The sequence below is a fragment of the Solenopsis invicta genome, chromosome 7 (assembly GCF_016802725.1).
Source record: "Solenopsis invicta isolate M01_SB chromosome 7, UNIL_Sinv_3.0, whole genome shotgun sequence".
Classification (NCBI taxonomy): domain Eukaryota; kingdom Metazoa; phylum Arthropoda; class Insecta; order Hymenoptera; family Formicidae; genus Solenopsis; species Solenopsis invicta.
The window spans coordinates 15,787,228-15,805,675 of NC_052670.1; the positions used below are offsets into that span (position 1 = coordinate 15,787,228).

An 18,448-nucleotide genomic window follows, 5' to 3' on the forward strand; every position below is an offset into this window, starting at 1 on the left:
TATTTAATATTTCATTATATATAATATTTAAATTATGTAATATTTAATACATATGTATAATACTATAACGATTAATTTAATATGCTATTTAATGGCTATTTTATTTGTGAGGAAAATCCTACTCAAAATATAAATAAATAATAACGTATATTATATCAAGTAAAATTTTTCTTGGAAAAAACGTTTTGGAACGTAAACTTAAAATATAAAGAAAGTAATTATACATCTAGCAGGTATAACAAAAGGTACTATATATATATTTGATTTACAGAATCATATCTGTTTACATGATTCTGTGAATCAAATACATGTATACATTAAAATTCGATTTAATTATAATTTATGAAATCCTGTAATTTCGGATTGAAATGAATTTAACAAGTGAGTGCTGGCACCACCGCTAGGCGGCCACGCCGCGAGAGATCTTCTCGTGAGTCGAATGCGGCCACGGGCGTTATATCTAGGCGCCACCGCGGCCGACTCTCCAACTCATAACTTCAGTAAGACTTTTAGGAGCTGTTTGTTGTAACCTCGAGACGAATACTCGCTCTCAGTTTTTTCAAATGTGACGTGTGTGTGGAACGCTGTTCCACATAAATTTTTATAATTATTTACATGTAAATAACAATTTGTATTGTTTGTTACTTAATCTTGTACGAAAATTAAATATTTAATTCAAATTTAATCTTTTTTTAGTCTTTTTCAACGAAAAGAATACAAGAAATATTTTTTTGTAAATTAAACATTTATAACGTTTTATATTAATGTATTCTGTTTTAACAAAAATCTATCTGGGTTCCGATTTTATAATATTTTCAATCTGTCTTTACACCATATTTTCGGTGCAAAAATCTCGATTGATTCGGATTACTTTTTTTTTAATCGGTTTTAATCTCACATTTTCGGCAGGGTTAATACTACTTTTACTAATAAATATCATTTTTTACTAAATAAAGTCCTAATCGCGCAATATAAAATAATGTCCAAACAACGTCTATAAAAGTCCTTTTTATGTCCTACTGAGACGTCCTAACGACGTCCATTTGACGTCAGAAGGTACATTGTACGTCCGAAGGACGTTTCCTAGACGTCTACGAGACACAATTAGTATGTCATCTGGACGTCAAGACATGTCCGACCGCGACGTCCATTGGACGTCTAAAGGACGTCCTTGTGTTGCGTGGGTATGGTCGCTCGATGTAACCACGCTGGAGAATAAAACAGTGTTATTCTTAAATAATCCGATTGTGAACCTCCGTGTGCTCTCCGGTCCCCTCTTCCGGCTTCCTGACAATCCACTCGGGCCGGTATTCATAGTCGATTTTTATTTCAAGATCGTCTTAAGTAACGTCTTAAGATGCTAATACGGCTCTCTGATTGGTTGATGGCATCTTAAGATGATACTTAAGATGATTTTAAATATAAGAATCGACTATAAATACCGGCCTCGGACTTGCAAGCCAGTCCCTTACAGCCTTTACACTATTAACCTCTCAATACACATAATCAAAATACGAGATCTCCGCGATGATGGCCGCTCACGAAGTTAGCGCAGCGAGAGAACCAATCGGCATCGCGAAAAATCGACTACAATAACTTCGATATATTCTTCTCTAAAGTAGACAAAAACTTACAACTATACTTAAATTTTATTTTTAATAAAACCTTTGACTTTGTCATTCACCGTAGTGATGTTAGTCAGTATTAATGTTTGACTTTATTATTAAAGAATTAGTATCAAACGTTTTTAATGTTAATGATGCATTTATAGTAAAACGAGCGCCAGAGAGCGCAAGTAAAAATAAATTTTAATAAAATACGGTTATTTTATTGCATCATTTTTCATTTTTTTTTCTTGTTTACTTAGGGTAGGTGTGCCGCGAATTGATTACTCTCGAGACAGACGCATATCTTAAATATAAGTTGTCTGCTGAATCAGTAAGGAATGTGACCATCTTATGCAAGGGCATTATAATGCATGCGCGTTATGTATTAAAATATTTTGTTATGCAAAATCAGAATGGAAAGCATTAATAATTCGAACTAGTCTTCCTCATATTAATCATCTCTTTGACACAACAGCACTACGTACATAGAAAGATATCAATTCTACTGCGAAAAAAAGCGATTACTCAATTTATTAATTTAAAGATTTTCTTTAACAAAGAATATTTTCTTGATAACAGTTTAATAATATGCTTTACAAATTTAAAAAAGTTTATTATCATGAACTAATAAAAGAAATTTATATTCTTTTGAACAACATTATAAAATTTTATTTAAAAAATCAGAATAGTGAACAAATCAAACTTTTGTTTTAATTTAATATTCTTATTTGAAGTATTAAATAATCAAGATTCAGAATACATTTAATAAATTTAATACTCATGATAAATGTGAAAAATATTTTTGATATTTTGAATAAGTAATATTTACTTAATTCAAGTAATTTACAGTATGTATTTTTCTGTGTGAGTATTTTTTTCTTATATGTTTTTAATCGCTACATTTGCAATGACATAAATTACAAAATATTAGTAACGCAAAATTACCATATTTTTCAATATAAAATAGACGCTTCTGAAATTGCTATGATTACTAGCTTTCTTTTCGCTGTTTCGCAATATCAGCATCACCATTTGCTTTATCTATAATGACTCATTCTCTATCATTTATTACATTCTGTTAACCCAACGAAGAAACAACAAGAAAATGAGAGAAATGCTTTGTGGTTATTAGCAAAAGTTTGTGTGATTTTATTCAATTAATCTGAAACAAGCGATATTTCTGCTTGTAAGTTTCTTTGAATGAATCAACTGTGTCTGCACCTAGCAATAAGTATAAATAGTGGGACAACGTGCGTTCGATCGACGTTCATCGTCAGTAGGAGAGAAAGTGATTTCTGTGAAGTTGACCACCTTTTTCTGAAGAAAGTGAAGAAGTGTCTGTATGATATAATCGTGCAGTTGCTCTGACCGGGTATTTTCCATTCACAATTAGTGACACAAAAGTTTTATTTAAATATTAAGAAAAATAAAACGATACTTGTGTCGTTTTACTACCTACTACTTCTAAATGACTTCTCCAAGAATATTTAACTTTGTATGTTTTCTTTTATTAAAAAAAAATTAGTAAACAAAAGAATATATCTCTCTTAGTTTAACCGACCAAATAACATCGATTCAAACGTAATTCCGAAGGGGAATGACCTCGAAGAGGTTTCTTTTTTCTTCTATTAGAAAAAATTTATATTAATTAATGTCAGATATCACGGCAAGAAAGAGAGATGTGAAATATATAAGTGTGATAAGAAATGCAAAGAATATCGTTATTATTAGACATTTCTAATGATTAGCTTGTCTGCTTGGCATATGAATCTCAAGTTGCTGCAAATCTATGTCCCATGTGTCGCAAAAAGTGCAAAATAATTTTGAGAAAATATGCACAAGTAAAAGTTTAAAGTAAGAAATAGAAATCATTTAACGAGATTTGCAATGCAGAAATTTTTATATAATGAAGATCAATAAAATTCTACTAAAAAAATCATAAATATAAATAACTTCATTTTCATGTCTATAACTCTCATAAAGAAAAAAATCTTGTTTTTTTATAGAGCTTATTTTATGTGAACAAATCTATGAAAAAGTTTGACAAAAAAAGATATAAATATTAATGAATGAGATAAAAAAAAAAATTAAAAAAGTTTCACGAAAAAAAGAGAAATAAAAGGTTGGAGTAAAAAATAAACCTTTTGTAGCGTTTAATGATTACGTGACAAACACCCATACCTAATAAAATAATAGTTTCTTGGGTTAAACTCCAAAACATTCTTTCCAAAAAAAATTTTACTTGAAATATATAGTACACGTAACGTAGACTGTATTATATCGGGTCAAATTTTCCTCGAGGATATTTTGGAATGTAGTTTTAAAAAGGATGTCATAAATTCTACACTCTATATCCCGCCCCCCCCCTTCTCTCTCTAGCTCTCAACCACTTTCAGATATCTTCAAGTTTTCTTTCACGATTTCCCAAAAGACGTCGTCAGCATTCCACAAAGTTCGTTTGGGACCGCCTACGTGTTCGGACGCTTTTTGTTTCATTATAGGCATATTTTTATGCCTGTCGATTGCATTACAATCGGCTGACAGAACAATCGTTGTTCTGAGCATTGAAAGCAAGATTAAATTTTGTTGTATGATCAAATCGTCATCGCCCCAACTAATTACAGGGGACAAGTGCCAAATTAAAAAAAGTAAGCAAGTCAGCATTCTACAAGCAAATTAGGAAACTGCAGAAACTGTTTGGAGCATAAGAAGAAGGGGGGCGGGGGGCAGAGCACTTTATCACAATTAGGTCATTATCGCGTTGGAGCTTGAATATACAAGACGCATAGTGTAGCATAACATAAAAGTTGGTTAATAATATCTAATAATAGCCATAACTATAAGAAATTGGCCAATCATAATTGATTTACAAAAGAATAATCGACTATGATTGGCCAATTTCTTATGGTAATGGCTATTATCAGCTATTATAAACCAACTTTAAAACTGTTGAACCAACAAGTATTCAGTGAAATCTTCATATTACATAAGGAATTACATAAGACTCATTGATCTAGCGATTTTGTGCTCGTGCCATACTATGCATTTTATGTCTCATGAGCTTTAGACAAATCGAAAGAAAAGCGAATGAAGAAAGGAAGGTCGAAGAAGGTAATAATAAATGAAAGACTAACCCCAGCGTATTGTGTTCTTTTGTGGTCTCTCGTGAAAATTCTTCACCAAGTATCTCATTCACCGATTGCGTAGTTTAAGAGCGTATTAGTTTGCTTTTTTCTTGATAGTTCAGTTCTTTAAAACTTCGTGTGTAAGTTCCATTATATATTGTGATCAAGAGTAAGGATTGTTACAATTGTTCTTTGATTTCTGAACTTGAACAGGGACAGGAATTTGGATGTCAAAAATCAACGAAAAATTGTCTCGGCTGTGCCGGCAATAATGGAAGCATACAAAAAGCAAGCTACATTTACCTTTAACAACTATTTCCAACTGAAGAGGAGCCTTCACGGAAACAAAGATCGTCGTCGCATGCTAGTCAAGGTACGAACTTCCTGTGGTTAATTAATTATCAGCTTTACTGCATTAGATTTAGAAAACTCGTAAGATGCATATTAAAGTAATCAGCGACTTTTTTTGATCTATTTAAAACCTTTTAATACAATATGTATAAAATTTGTAGTTTTCCCTGGTGAAAAATTTTGTTAAAATTTTCATATAATTTTTAAAAATTTTTATACAAATTTCAGAGTTTTTATATAATTTTATAACTTTTTAGAAAATTTATCAAATTATTTATACAATTTTGAATAATTTTTAGAATAACTTAGAGAAAGTAAAAAAATAAAACAATGTTTTTCAAAAATTAATTTACCATTGTTCTTTTTCACAGATCATACAATTTTTATATGACAATATTTTTTATTTATTGCCCAAGCAACAATTTGACACTGTATGAATGTCCAAACAACGTCCCGTTCTTCATGCATAGTTATTTGATGTACCAAACATGATTCGAGGATGTTCAAGAGAGACTTCTTTTTTACATATAATTAAAATACTGCACATTGTCCAAAGATATACTTGTCCAATAGATACCATTAGGACATATACACAGAGCTACATTCAGAAATATTAGAGATATTATTTTATCCTTGAAGATAAACGGAGTGACAGATTATAATATTTACTAATAAATTAGAGAACTTACTAATAATTTAATATAGAACATCCATTATATGTGAATTCTAAAATATAAAATTTGTAAGAGATTTTATAAGTATTTTATTTTTAATTTTTCTCATTCTAATTTCCGAAGAAACTTGAAAGTAAAATTTGAAGAAATTTAAAATATTTTTTAAACAGAAATTTTCATACATTTCAAATATAAAAATTAAAAGTTTTTTGGTTCGCAGTTTGTTATACTGGAAAAGTTAAATAAAATTATACAAGAAATATTGAGCAATAATCTAGCTCTGAATGAGGCTTATCTGACTGAATAAGGCTTATCTCTAATTCGTTGTCTATCTCTAATTGTTGTAAAAATATTACGAGATACGAGATATTTTGCGCCGGGATCTCGGTTAGCACATTTAACTGTATGATTCATTTATTACTCTGGGTTTCCTTCATGTATGTGTATAATATAACGTGCGTAACATGCGTGCATTTGAATGCATTTTAAAAAAGCATGCATTTGACATAATTTTTTGAAATACACATGTTTGACATGCGGTAACACTTAACGCATACATGGAAATCAAACGTTTTATAGTTTTACTCTCTCAACTTCAGTATAAAGGAATGAGCTTAAGTAGCAAAAATCTATTTTGTCTAAATTGAAATTTGATATGACTGGAATCTTGTCTACAATCTTTTCTGAGAATTTTTCATATATGTTAATCATGAAATATACTAAAATTTTCAAGATTTTTGTTCTATAATTTAATTTTATCCTGATAAAATATAAAATATAAAAATGTTAAAAGTATTTTTTAGAAATTTTGGGAACTTTCAGAATATTTCAAAATTCACATGTAAAAAAATTTTTAAGTAGATGTAGACTTTCTGAATATTTCTGAAAAATGTTCCAATTAATATAAAAATTATGAGAAAAATTTTCATGAGGATTTAGTTGAAAAAATTCAAATGCTAATGAAGAAGAAGAAAAAGAACCATGAATATAATAAGACTTCATAATAAGTTTTTTGTTGTAATTATTATTAAAACGTCTATGAGAGTTAATGTTTTCATGGACGCCGCTGTTTTCACTGGAACTGCCTTAACTCGCGAGTCGCAGTAACAAAAACAGAAAGCAACGACAAAATCTATGACGTTATCTGAGCACAAGCATGCTTTGAAAGTTTACTGCCGTGTATATCAGAACAGTATTCTATCAGTATTTACAAGTAAATCAGCACCTATTATTGTACTATTGTTGAACATTTAAAATTTGCTTTAGTTTTACATGAGGAAAGAAGTTAAAGGAATATATTGAAATATCACAAAATAATTGTTTCAGCTAAGAAAAGATCTGCGGAAATTAGGACTATCAAAGCGGGCGAGGCGTGTGGGATTAATGCAACTAGCGGTCAGACCATGCGTGGTTCTTGAGCGATTGCCGGTTTCTAGTTACAAGTAAGTATCCGCTCAATTTGATTTTCTAATTCAAATGCAATATCACTGCATGGAGTGCAGCTCGTATTTATAATTACGCTAATTTATAAACACACAAATTGTAATGTGTCAACATCGTTCAATTATTCGTTGTGCATATGCAATATTTATTAATTTGCATAAAGTGGCATGAGGTACATTTTTGCTGCGATATATGTGCTAATTACAAGATAAACGATTTTTTTTAACATTAGACTCAGATCGTAACAAAAAGTTATAATTGCATTAAAATTGCAATACATATGAACACGTACATTATATCGATTGCGATTATATTATATAAATTAATACATATTAATATAACATACAAGTACATTATACCTGAAATATCTTTACGTTTTTCAAACTAACAATGCAAAATGACTCAATTCTTCGGCATTCGTGTCATTTTAATTGTTTAGCGACAAAATGCTCAAAAGAAACAGCGAGTTATTGTGTTAAATTAAACTCTTCTTTTTGTTAGTATTAAATGCCGTGCTTTAAATGTTCAAACTATAAATTTTTTCTCACACAAAACACACTAAGTGTTTAAAATATAATTTTTATAAGTACTAGGTGAGAAGGGAACACATTACGCTATATGTACATCTTTTTTTAATTTTTTTTAATTAATATTTATTTAGAGAAAAACATTTAGAGAGAAATGTAAGCTAGCAATTTTTTAAGAGTTTTTCAAATATGGAATGCAAATTAATTTAAACTCTAAACTCTAAACATCAAACAAGCTTTGGCATTAATTTACTCCAAAAAAGAACTGTTCCAATATTTCTCGATTATACTTGCTCATATCTTTTTTCTCACGTTTAATTTATTATAAATAACATTTTTGAACTCTAAAGGCCTTTTTTTAAAAATTTTAAGAGTAAGAACCTTCGGTTGGCAGCAGTTGGTCGTAAAAATGTTTTTCAATAGAAAAAGTTCTATACAATGAAAGAATCTCACTGTGTCATTATTTTCCTTGCCCCTTCCTCATGTAGTTTGTATTGGTGACCTGCAGTGTGACCTGGTAGGCGTATTCTGTAACTTTTAATGACAGCTCGGTATCGTTATGCGCAGTTTTTCTACCATATATAACATCTGATACCGAATTTTCACTAAGAGTTACAGAATAGGTTTACAGGTGTTGTAAAAGAAACAACGACAATTTGGACAAAACGCTTGGGCCGGTTAGACGTCTGCTTTTATTGTTTCTTCTATTGTAAGATTAGCGAGTAGAAAGATTTTTTATACAATGGTTGATACTCGTTGGTGCGACTAACAACGAAAAACACATTTTTAGTAATAATTGACACAAAATACTACGAAGGATGCCTAATAAAATTATTTTAGCATTGTAATAATTTATCAAGTGGTGCATTATTATTCGTTTTGTTCAAAGCCAATGAGTTTGCATAATAATTAAAGATATCTATACAAGGTATTTAGTAAATTAATAAGTGTAAATATCGCGAAGTAAAATTGTGAAAGTATCGAGCATGTGACTTTCGTAGTGCATATTTACTACGTAATAAACACAATTGTAATATCTTGCATCTGTTTTATGAAGAATTATCTTTAACGCTCTTTGATCCAAAATCCGGATTTTCGCAAATGGTTCGTATTTCTATAATATAAATCTCCTAGAAAATTCTTGGACAATTCGAGGCTACCAATAAAAATGATCAAGCCCAAATGCGATAAAAATGCTAAAGAAAAGAGAACAAAATTTCCAAAGCGATACACCACTTCGCAACATTTCTTTGCAAGCAGATGATTTGTAAAATCTTTTTGGGATTTCTGTATAACAGTCAACCGAATGCGCGATTCGACAGTCTTTGTATAAACAGTTGCACTTCAACTTTTAAAATATTTATTGATGAATTTCAATGGAATCGACTTGCATAAGTGTCCGCTCTGAAATATAGAAATCTTTTTTTCCTTAATAATTTGCCTTATTAATATTATTAAATAGTATTAAAATTAGCACATATCGCGCAGCAAAACTGATTTATTTTTTAAATATATATGAAGGGTCCTATAAAAAACAAATAAATCCGTAAAGAGTAGAATTTTTAGGAAACAAAAAACTTCTCATTTTCAAACCATTTATTGTATGTGTTAATTTTACCTGGATATATAAAAGATATAAAAACAAAGTTACAGACCTTAATTAATATTTTGAGGAAGTATAAAAATAAAATAAGAACTTTAAGACTTGTGTTTCTTTTACAGAAATTTTACATTATCTGTTTATAATTATATTTCCTGTTTTCTATTTGACTCTAGAAAAAGATACTGAACGTGATATTGATAATAGAGAATAATTTAACGTCATAGTACAGATTTGAAAAAATTTATTTGTTTGGTTTTTATGGAAAACCATTTATATGTACATGTTTTCTACTTGTTTCAACTGTCTTATTTGTCTAATTTATTAATAATTGCGCAGTTATAAATATTTTTCGAGGTAAATGTCACATTATGTGATTACATTTATAATGTTTATAATTATTATACATAAAATATTTCTGTTTTAGAGAAAAATCACTGCAGTCACTGCATAACAATAATAAAAATTTTATGACGTCCTACAAGGAATCGCAATACGAGCACCGAGACGATGCCCAAAAAAGGCGGATAGAAGATTCTCAAGATCTTCATCAACAGTCTAACATACAAATTTTAAGCGCTGCTGAAACTGCATCGATCAATACATTAGATGCTAGTAAAACTTGTCGAAATGAAGAGCAAGGATGTAATTTGTTAGAAAAAGAATTATCAAAGCCAAGGGAAAAAATTATCAATCTTATACAGGATTTCACTCAAAAAGCAACAAAAAAGAATTCTCATATCGATGTTACGTCAACAAAGCATATGGGTGTGTCTGAAAAATTAGATATTAAAGCAGCATGTAGCTTGTCTTCGTCAAAAGACGAATTGCTAAAGAAACAGAATTTTACACACAAGTTTGCAAATAAAAATTCTTGTTCTGAAAGTAAGATTAATTTTTCAAAAGATAGATCTATTTCTGTTCCTGCAAAAAAAATGAATATATTTGTTAATGAGGAATGTTCTTCGTTGGAAAACGAATCATCAGACACAACCGTACCGCTTCGATTGACGAAACATTGTTCTGATCCTAAAAGGAGCATTAATTCCTCGGAAGATGCCAATGTTTTTGCTAGACAACATAAGAAAAACATTTCTTCATTAAAAACCAAACTAGATACATTACAAGAATGTTCCAATGAATCTAGAATTGTTAATATTTCTTCTGAGTGCAATATTAGCTCAAGCAACATAATTTCAGAAGCAACAGCTAATGATTTCACAAACGAGAATGAAAATGTTCAATTAGATTTAGAATTAGTTAAACATATCGATACATCGTTACAATATAAAGGCATAAGAAAAAATATCAGACAAACAAAAATAAATTCAAAATCTAAAAATCTGTCAACAGTTAACCTGCATATTGGAACAAATTCCAAGGTAGTAATTAAAAGAAAAGTAAGTTCCAGAAGTTCAGACCAAAATGCATTGCCGATAAAAATACGAAAGAAGAATGAAATTAACACGTCACCAGATAAAGTAGTACCACATAGTAATATCGAAATATTCAAATATAAATTAGATCATACAAACCAAAGAATTCGGGGGTATATTATAAGATATAAAAAACGTGAAAATTACAAATCGCGTAAGCGAAAAAAAGATAAATATAAAACAAAACGAGAAAAACTTCAGAAATATTTTGAAGGATCCTTCGATTCCAACACAAGTGAAACTGAAGAAAACAGCGAAATTCTGTTAAATTATAGGAAAAGAAGGAAACAAGAATCTGACGATCTATTGCATGATGACAAAAAGTTAACACATGATACTAACTTGCAGAGAAATATAGAAGGCATAAACTTCAATAACTCGTACGATTTCACAACAAATTTCGAAAAATGTGCTACGCACGATGCTACAACGGACACGGAAATAGAAGATGAAGCATCGATAGATAAACGTGTTACGTTAGCTAATAATAAGCAGGAAAATGTGGAGAGCGATAATTCTGATAATTCATGCGATTCCACAGCATGTACCGAAAAATGTTATGCTATATATAATGCTGCAGATGAAGTGGGAGAAGCATCGACACGCGAAAACGAAACATCTGTTAATAATTCGCAGGAAAATACAGAAGACATAAGCTCCGATAATTTATGCGATTCCTCTGCAAGTACCGAAGAAGATTGTGCTGTAAAAGATGCTGCAACCAAAATCGAGGCGAAAGATGGAGCATTGGTATGCACATATGATACATCATCTGTTAATTCGCAGAAAAATATAGATATTGTAATATTTTTGGATAAAGTAAAATCAGACGATTCATGCGATTCTACTGTAACGGAAAAGTACTTTATGCACGATGCTACAATAGACGAAAAGATAGAAGGTAGACCGGGTAAGCATGGCACATGTGCTAATAATTCACAGATAAATATAGAAGATGCACAATCGGTTAAAGAAAACTGCAATAATTCATGCGATTTCACTGCAAGCTCCGAAGAATGTTACACTACATTCGATGAATATGCAACAGACGAGATAGAAGATCGTAGAGCATCGATACGTAAACGTGACACTTTTGCTAATAATTCCCAGAAAAATATTACAGAAAGCACAATACTGGCCAAAACAAAATCTGATAATTCATGCAATTGCACTGTTAACACCGAAAAAAATTATGCTACACCTGACACTATGACAGAAAAGAAAATAGTTGAACCATCGATAGCTGAAGCATCAATATGCATACGTGACATGTCTGCAAATAATTCGCAGAAAAGTATAGAGAATGCAGAATCAATTAAAGAAAACTCCGATAGTTCATGCGATTCCACTACAAACATCGAAATACATTCTATGCATGATACTGCAACAGATGAAAAAGTAGAAAATCGAGCATCGAAATATATAAGTAGCACGTCAGCTAATGATTCGCAAGAAAATAAAAGAAATGCAATCCCGGTAAAAAAACAGCGCGTAGTGAATTTTTTATCAATTGTGGCTACAGAAAACAATAGCAAAAGTGATACACGCGCAGAACAAAGCAAAGATAATGACCTATCAACTATTGAAATAGTTTTAGATGAAAATACGAGTGACATGGAAGATCGAAACATAGACAAGCAAGCGGATATGACTTGTATGCCTATTCTACAAAATCAGCAGGAAAATCAAGAAATATGCAATAGCGACAGTGTTGATTTAACGCAAGATACACGAAGACGTGCAATATCAAATTTGGAATTACCAATCGCGTTTGCAAATGATTCAGCACTGTGCAATGTTAACGAAAAAGACAGCCGTGGCATGTCGCAAACTATTAAAAATTTATTAAAAAGTAACGATATTTTAAAAGATGGAAAGACAAGCCTTGATGAGTTTTTAATGACGACATCAGAAAAAAATTCTTTGGAAAGAAGACATGATGAATCTTCTTTCGTACAAACGACAAATTCATCTACATCTCTAAGTCAATCAAATTGCAATGATAATCACTCGTCAGATGATGACAACAGTAACAATATTGAAGTGGAAATAAACATAAAGCCCAAATTGAAGTTTCAAATATCGCAGAAATTCTCACTAAAAGCATCTTCGTCTGCAGTAAATTCATATATCGAAAACTTATACACGCTTAAGAATAATCCAAATTTCCTTAATGAAATTTTTGAAATTAACCATAAATCATCTGAAAGATCCAAAGAGACGATTACAAGTAAAAGGCCAGAAAACAATATGTCATTAAGTGATAATCAAAATATTACTGCTGAAACTGAGGAAATTGTATATGATTCTGTTTTTACTGTTAAAGATAATGCAAAATGTTCTCAACAACAAAATTTTCAAGACTCTCCAATTTTAAAAGAAGATGAAAATGCGATGGATTCTAATCAACGAGAAAGGAATAAATGCATGCAACCAGTCAAAACAACAACACAAATAACAACTGAGAACAATTCTGTATCAAGTGAACTTGCATGCGGTATGTCTAATTTAGAAAAACAAATACATGACGCTTCCACGGGCGACAAACGGAAAATTAACGAAGAACAACATTCTCAAGATAATACAATTACAAAAAAAATTAAAAGTGAGCGAGTACATAATCAGCAAAAAGACGATAAAAACGCATCGTTTATCGAGCGGAAAAAGATACAAATAGCAGACAATCCTGAAGGAATTAAAACTGCATACAACATGCCTGATTTAGGACAACAGCTACCACAGACTTTTTTGGATGTGACGCATAGCAAAGTTCGATCTATTACGGAAATTAATTGTCAATGTGCCATGAAATTTTCGAGCCTCAATGCATCAAATATAAGAAAATGTGTATGCTTAAAAATCTGTCAGTCAGCACATTCTAAATCCGTATCTTCTCAATCAACATCTCATCGATCAGAATCTCTTCAATTAACATCTCAATCAACGCTTACTCAATCAACACCTCATCCATCAGTATCTTCTCAAGTAACACCTACTCAATCAGCTCTGTCAATATCTTCTCAATTACCATCTAGTCAAACAGCACTTCCTTTGTTAATACTTTCTCAATTAGCGCGTACTCAATCAGTACCTTGTGCGTCAGTACCTGTTCAATTAGCACCTACTCAATCAACACTTCGTCCGTCAGTACCTTTTCAAGTAGCACCTCCTCTGTTAATACTTTCTCAATTAGCACCTACTCAATCAGCACCTCGTCCATCATTATCTTTTCAAGTAGCGCCTACTCAATCAGCACCTCGCGTGTCAGTATCTTTTCAATTAGTACGTATTCAATCAGCACCTCGTCCGTCAGTATCTTCTCAATTAGCACCTACTCAATCAACACTTCGTCCGTCAGTACCTTTTCAAGTAGCACCTCCTCTGTTAATACTTTCTCAATTAGCACCTACTCAATCAGCACTTCGTCTATCATTATCTTTTCAAGTAGCGCCTACTCAATCAGCACCTCGCGTGTCAGTATCTTTTCAATTTGTACCTATTCAATCAGCACCTCGTCCGTCAGTATCTTCTCAATTAGCACCTACTCAATCAACACTTCGTCCGTCAGTACCTTTTCAAGTAGCACCTCCTCTGTTAATACTTTCTCAATTAGCACCTATTCAATCAGCACCTCGTCCATCATTATCTTTTCAAGTAGTGCCTACTCAATCAGCACCTCGCGTGTCAGTATTTTTTCAATTAGTACCTATTCAATCAGCACCTCGTCCATCAGTATCTTCTCAATTAGCGCCTACTCAATCAGTATCTTGTCCATTAGTATTTTCTCAATTATCATCTGCTCAATCAGCACCTACTCCCTCAACAGTTCGTTCGTCAATATCTCCGTATTTAACATCTCAGCCAACATCTCGCCCATCAGTACGTCCTCAATTAATATCTCAATCGGCTTCTGATCCATCAGTATCTTTACAATCAACGCATCTTCAATTAATATCTCAATTAATATCCAAATTGCCATCATATGATACTGCTATTAATCAAATACACTTTTCATCTAGAACAAACGCACCAGTTACACCAGTTGCACCAGTTGAGATTAATACTCCAAATGTTAACAACGAGCGCACAAATTATAATTATACATTTCAAATTATAATGAAAAGTCTCTACGATCACATTAAATATTGTCGCAATTTTATTCGACATACACGTATAAGACATGTTACTATAGAACTAACAGAAAAAATGTATGTACATGTGAAACAAATAGATTTAAATTTAGAAAAATTGAAAATATTGCTCTGTACGAAAGATACTCAGGACGTTTTGGTTAGGTTTTAACTTACATTAATCAATGTACGTCATTAAATCCATCACTATCATTGGATGAATTAAACATGTACTCTAATATCGTGGAAACTCGTACCACACTAATTTCACAACAGAACGCAAATGCATCACAATATCCAAATGTTAGCGAATCAGTTTCGAGTGCGTCAATGTCAAACGCTATCACGCAATCATCTTTTAGAAACGCTCCATTTCCAGACACAGAAAATGGCAAATCTAAGCAATCTTCAATAATACCACATCCGGTGCCAATCTCGAACATCAATCAGCAACAATTATTTGGCAATTCGGCTAATTATTCACAGATGCCACACTCGAGACAACTTGTGCCAAATATGCGCCAACAATATAAATCTCATGTATCACCTACGACACACTCACGTAAATCAAATGTCAATCAGCAACAATCTTTAGAAAATCCGATAGAAGGCAAGTATATGCGATGGGCAGATATATCGGATGTTGGCATTTCAGAAGCTTCCGTGAATACGAGTAACGTTTCATCACGGAATATTAATATGCACTCATGCGGGCCAATACATCGAGGGAATGCAAACGTGCCTCCTATAACCAATATGAGACAATCACATGTTGCAAAAAGTACCGTTAGCAGTACTGCAATCGCGTCTGCTGCTAATGCGCAGCAACAAAAACAAATAAATTCGAGGACAACAATTTGTCCGCCACTTATTGCAAATCAAAATGTTGCTCTTGGGATGTGCCAAACTGTACACAGTGTTACGTTATCTGGATCTTTCACAGTAAATCCTGATGCTCCAGAAATCAATACTACAATGAGAAATGTTAAACATCAAAGCGCAAATCAAGTGAATCAAATAAACTGCATTTCGCAAGTCTCTCAAGCACCTTTGGGAAGAACGAAATTACTACCACAATACAATTGTCCAAATCCAAACGAAGCTCATTTTTCCTTACTTCTACAATCTACTACAATACACAAGATGCAAAATCATTCAATTCAGAATATTTTACCAGATCAAAACATACAGATACCACAGCAGAAATTGCCGGTAAATCAAGCGAATGCAAATGTGCCTTCTGCAAACAACAGGGGACAATCAAATGTCGCGTTAAAGAATATAATTAGCAGTACCAAAACTGCAATAAATCAGCACTTACAACCAAACCATTCATGTACAATTGATTTATCGATTAGCAATACATCGCAAAATGTACAACAAAGCGTGAATAAAGAAATCCCTCAATCGCAAAATAAAGATTATGTGCAAAAGACACCGTCTATAAATCTACATAAAGGAAATTTAAGCGCACACGACATATTGCAAAATACATCTAGCACTGCTCCAAAAACTTCCACTTCGCAGAGTTCAGATGTATTTCCAAATACGATAATGTTTTCACAACATTACAGCGATACAAGTAATAAAATGTCTACTTTACCAAAAAATACACAAGCAAATGATGTTGTCTATAATTTTAATCTGATGAATTTGACGGATAATCAGATAAGTACATTATATAATCAAATACGATCGTATTTGCGCATGTCAGAAGAAATGACAAATTCTCTTAACAAACGGCAATATGAACGCATTCACCATGAAAAAACAACACTATTTTATTTTTCTCAGCATTTACGTAATTACATAAAGAGCAAGATAATAAAATCACAGACTGTTGAAAAAAATGCCGATGAAGATTCACAAGACAATACGTCAGGAAGCAGGATAATCTTACAAGAGAACACGATACAAACATCCGTAGACGAGTTAACGAAGACTCAGTCTAATCAAGTCAATGAAAATAATCCAGTCTGTAATAAGAATTTAAAGGAACAATCTTCAAAACAAGATACTGACTTGTATATTTTGGAGACTTCAAAATCTACAGCGGTAAAGAGTAATTTAGCGCAAAATAAAGAGTCACTTTTTACGCCTGATTTTGCAACCAGAAAATCATTTTCAAAATACATGAGCTCACAAGAGCGGAATAATAATTTACTAAAGAAGCTCTTGCAGAAAAAGTCACTGATCGAAGAACGGCCTAAGATTATAGAAAACTCACACGAAACTTCTAATGTTGCAACGTCAAATAGTAGTACAGAAAACGAAGCACCATCACAATTCTCATGTAATACGAAAGATCAAAATAACGAAATATATAATGACGGTAATGAAATGATTAATAAAGATTTGAATGATAAAATGCGTAATGATGAAAATATTGCAGTATTAAATTCCACAGAGATACAGTTTGAGTCCTTAAACATATCGCCTAGTCTAAAACAAAGTTCATTAAACAACATGTCGGACTTGGTATCTTCGATAGAGAAATGCAAATCTACGGAAATAACGCAACATGAGACGCATGCCGAAACAATATCAAAGTCTTACTTGGCACAGCAAGAAGATCCTATAAACGAACGAAGTGACGATTCTGATACAACATCCAAAAGCTCTTTCAAATTGTATATCGATGAAAGTTCACAAAATTTGGACGAACAGTGCGAGATACCGTTTTCTCAAGAAGATAATTTAAGTATATCACAAGATTCAGCATCATTAATTAATACGACAAAATGCAAATCTACGAAATTAATTCAAGGAGATTCTGAGGAGATACACGAGAAGCAAGTCGAATCAATAGAATTTTGCTTAAATGCACAACAAGAAGATTCTACGAACAGTTCTATCGATGAATCGTCCGGAAGCTTCAGGGAATTGTATATCGACGAAAATTCGAAGGAATCAGAAAACGACAAACAGTGCGACGAGATATCGTCTTCTGAAAAAGATAACTTAATTACATCACAAGATTCAGCATCATATGATACGATGTACGAATCTACGAAAATACCGCAAGTTACGGAAAAGCACGCCGAAACAATATCAGAATTTTGCTCAGATGCACAACAAGAAGATTTTTCGAACGAACAAAGTAATAATTCTATCGATGAAGTGTTCGAAAGTTCCGGAAAACTGTATACCGACGAGAGTGCGGAAAATACAAAAGTAGCATTGACTTTTTCGAAAAACATCTCTGAGACAAATTCAGCTGATATACGTCAAGAATTTGTGACCGAAACGCAAGATACTGAAAATACAGAGGAAGAAAATAGTCAGCAATCGCTATTAAAAATAGAAGAAATGTGCCTACAGGAAATGCCATTAATAAAAGGTGAATCGAGTACGAGAGAACATGCGACGGAATTGACCTATCTTTCTGAAGATAACAATGATATAATAGAGTTTCTTGAAGATACAAAAGAAGAAAAGATAATAATAGATCACGATGATATTATCATGATTGTTAAAAAGGAAGAAATAATAGACACATACGGTGATATTAACTTAATCATTGAATATCTGGAAGAGGAAAAGATGATAAAAGAT

At 32.0% G+C, this 18,448-nt stretch overlaps 1 protein-coding gene across 1 annotated transcript; it reads left to right on the forward strand.

Annotated features, from left to right (window-relative positions):
• Positions 1 to 3,819: 3,819 nt before the first annotated feature.
• Positions 3,820 to 15,091, forward strand: LOC105204015 (uncharacterized protein MAL13P1.304). Its single transcript, XM_039451759.1, has 4 exons — positions 3,820 to 4,718; positions 4,946 to 5,105; positions 7,084 to 7,199; positions 9,755 to 15,091. Exons 2-4 carry the CDS (start codon positions 5,004 to 5,006, stop codon positions 15,063 to 15,065), a joined length of 5,529 nt encoding a protein of 1,842 aa, XP_039307693.1. The 5' UTR covers positions 3,820 to 4,718; positions 4,946 to 5,003; the 3' UTR covers positions 15,066 to 15,091.
• The last annotated feature ends 3,357 nt before the right edge of the window (positions 15,092 to 18,448 follow it).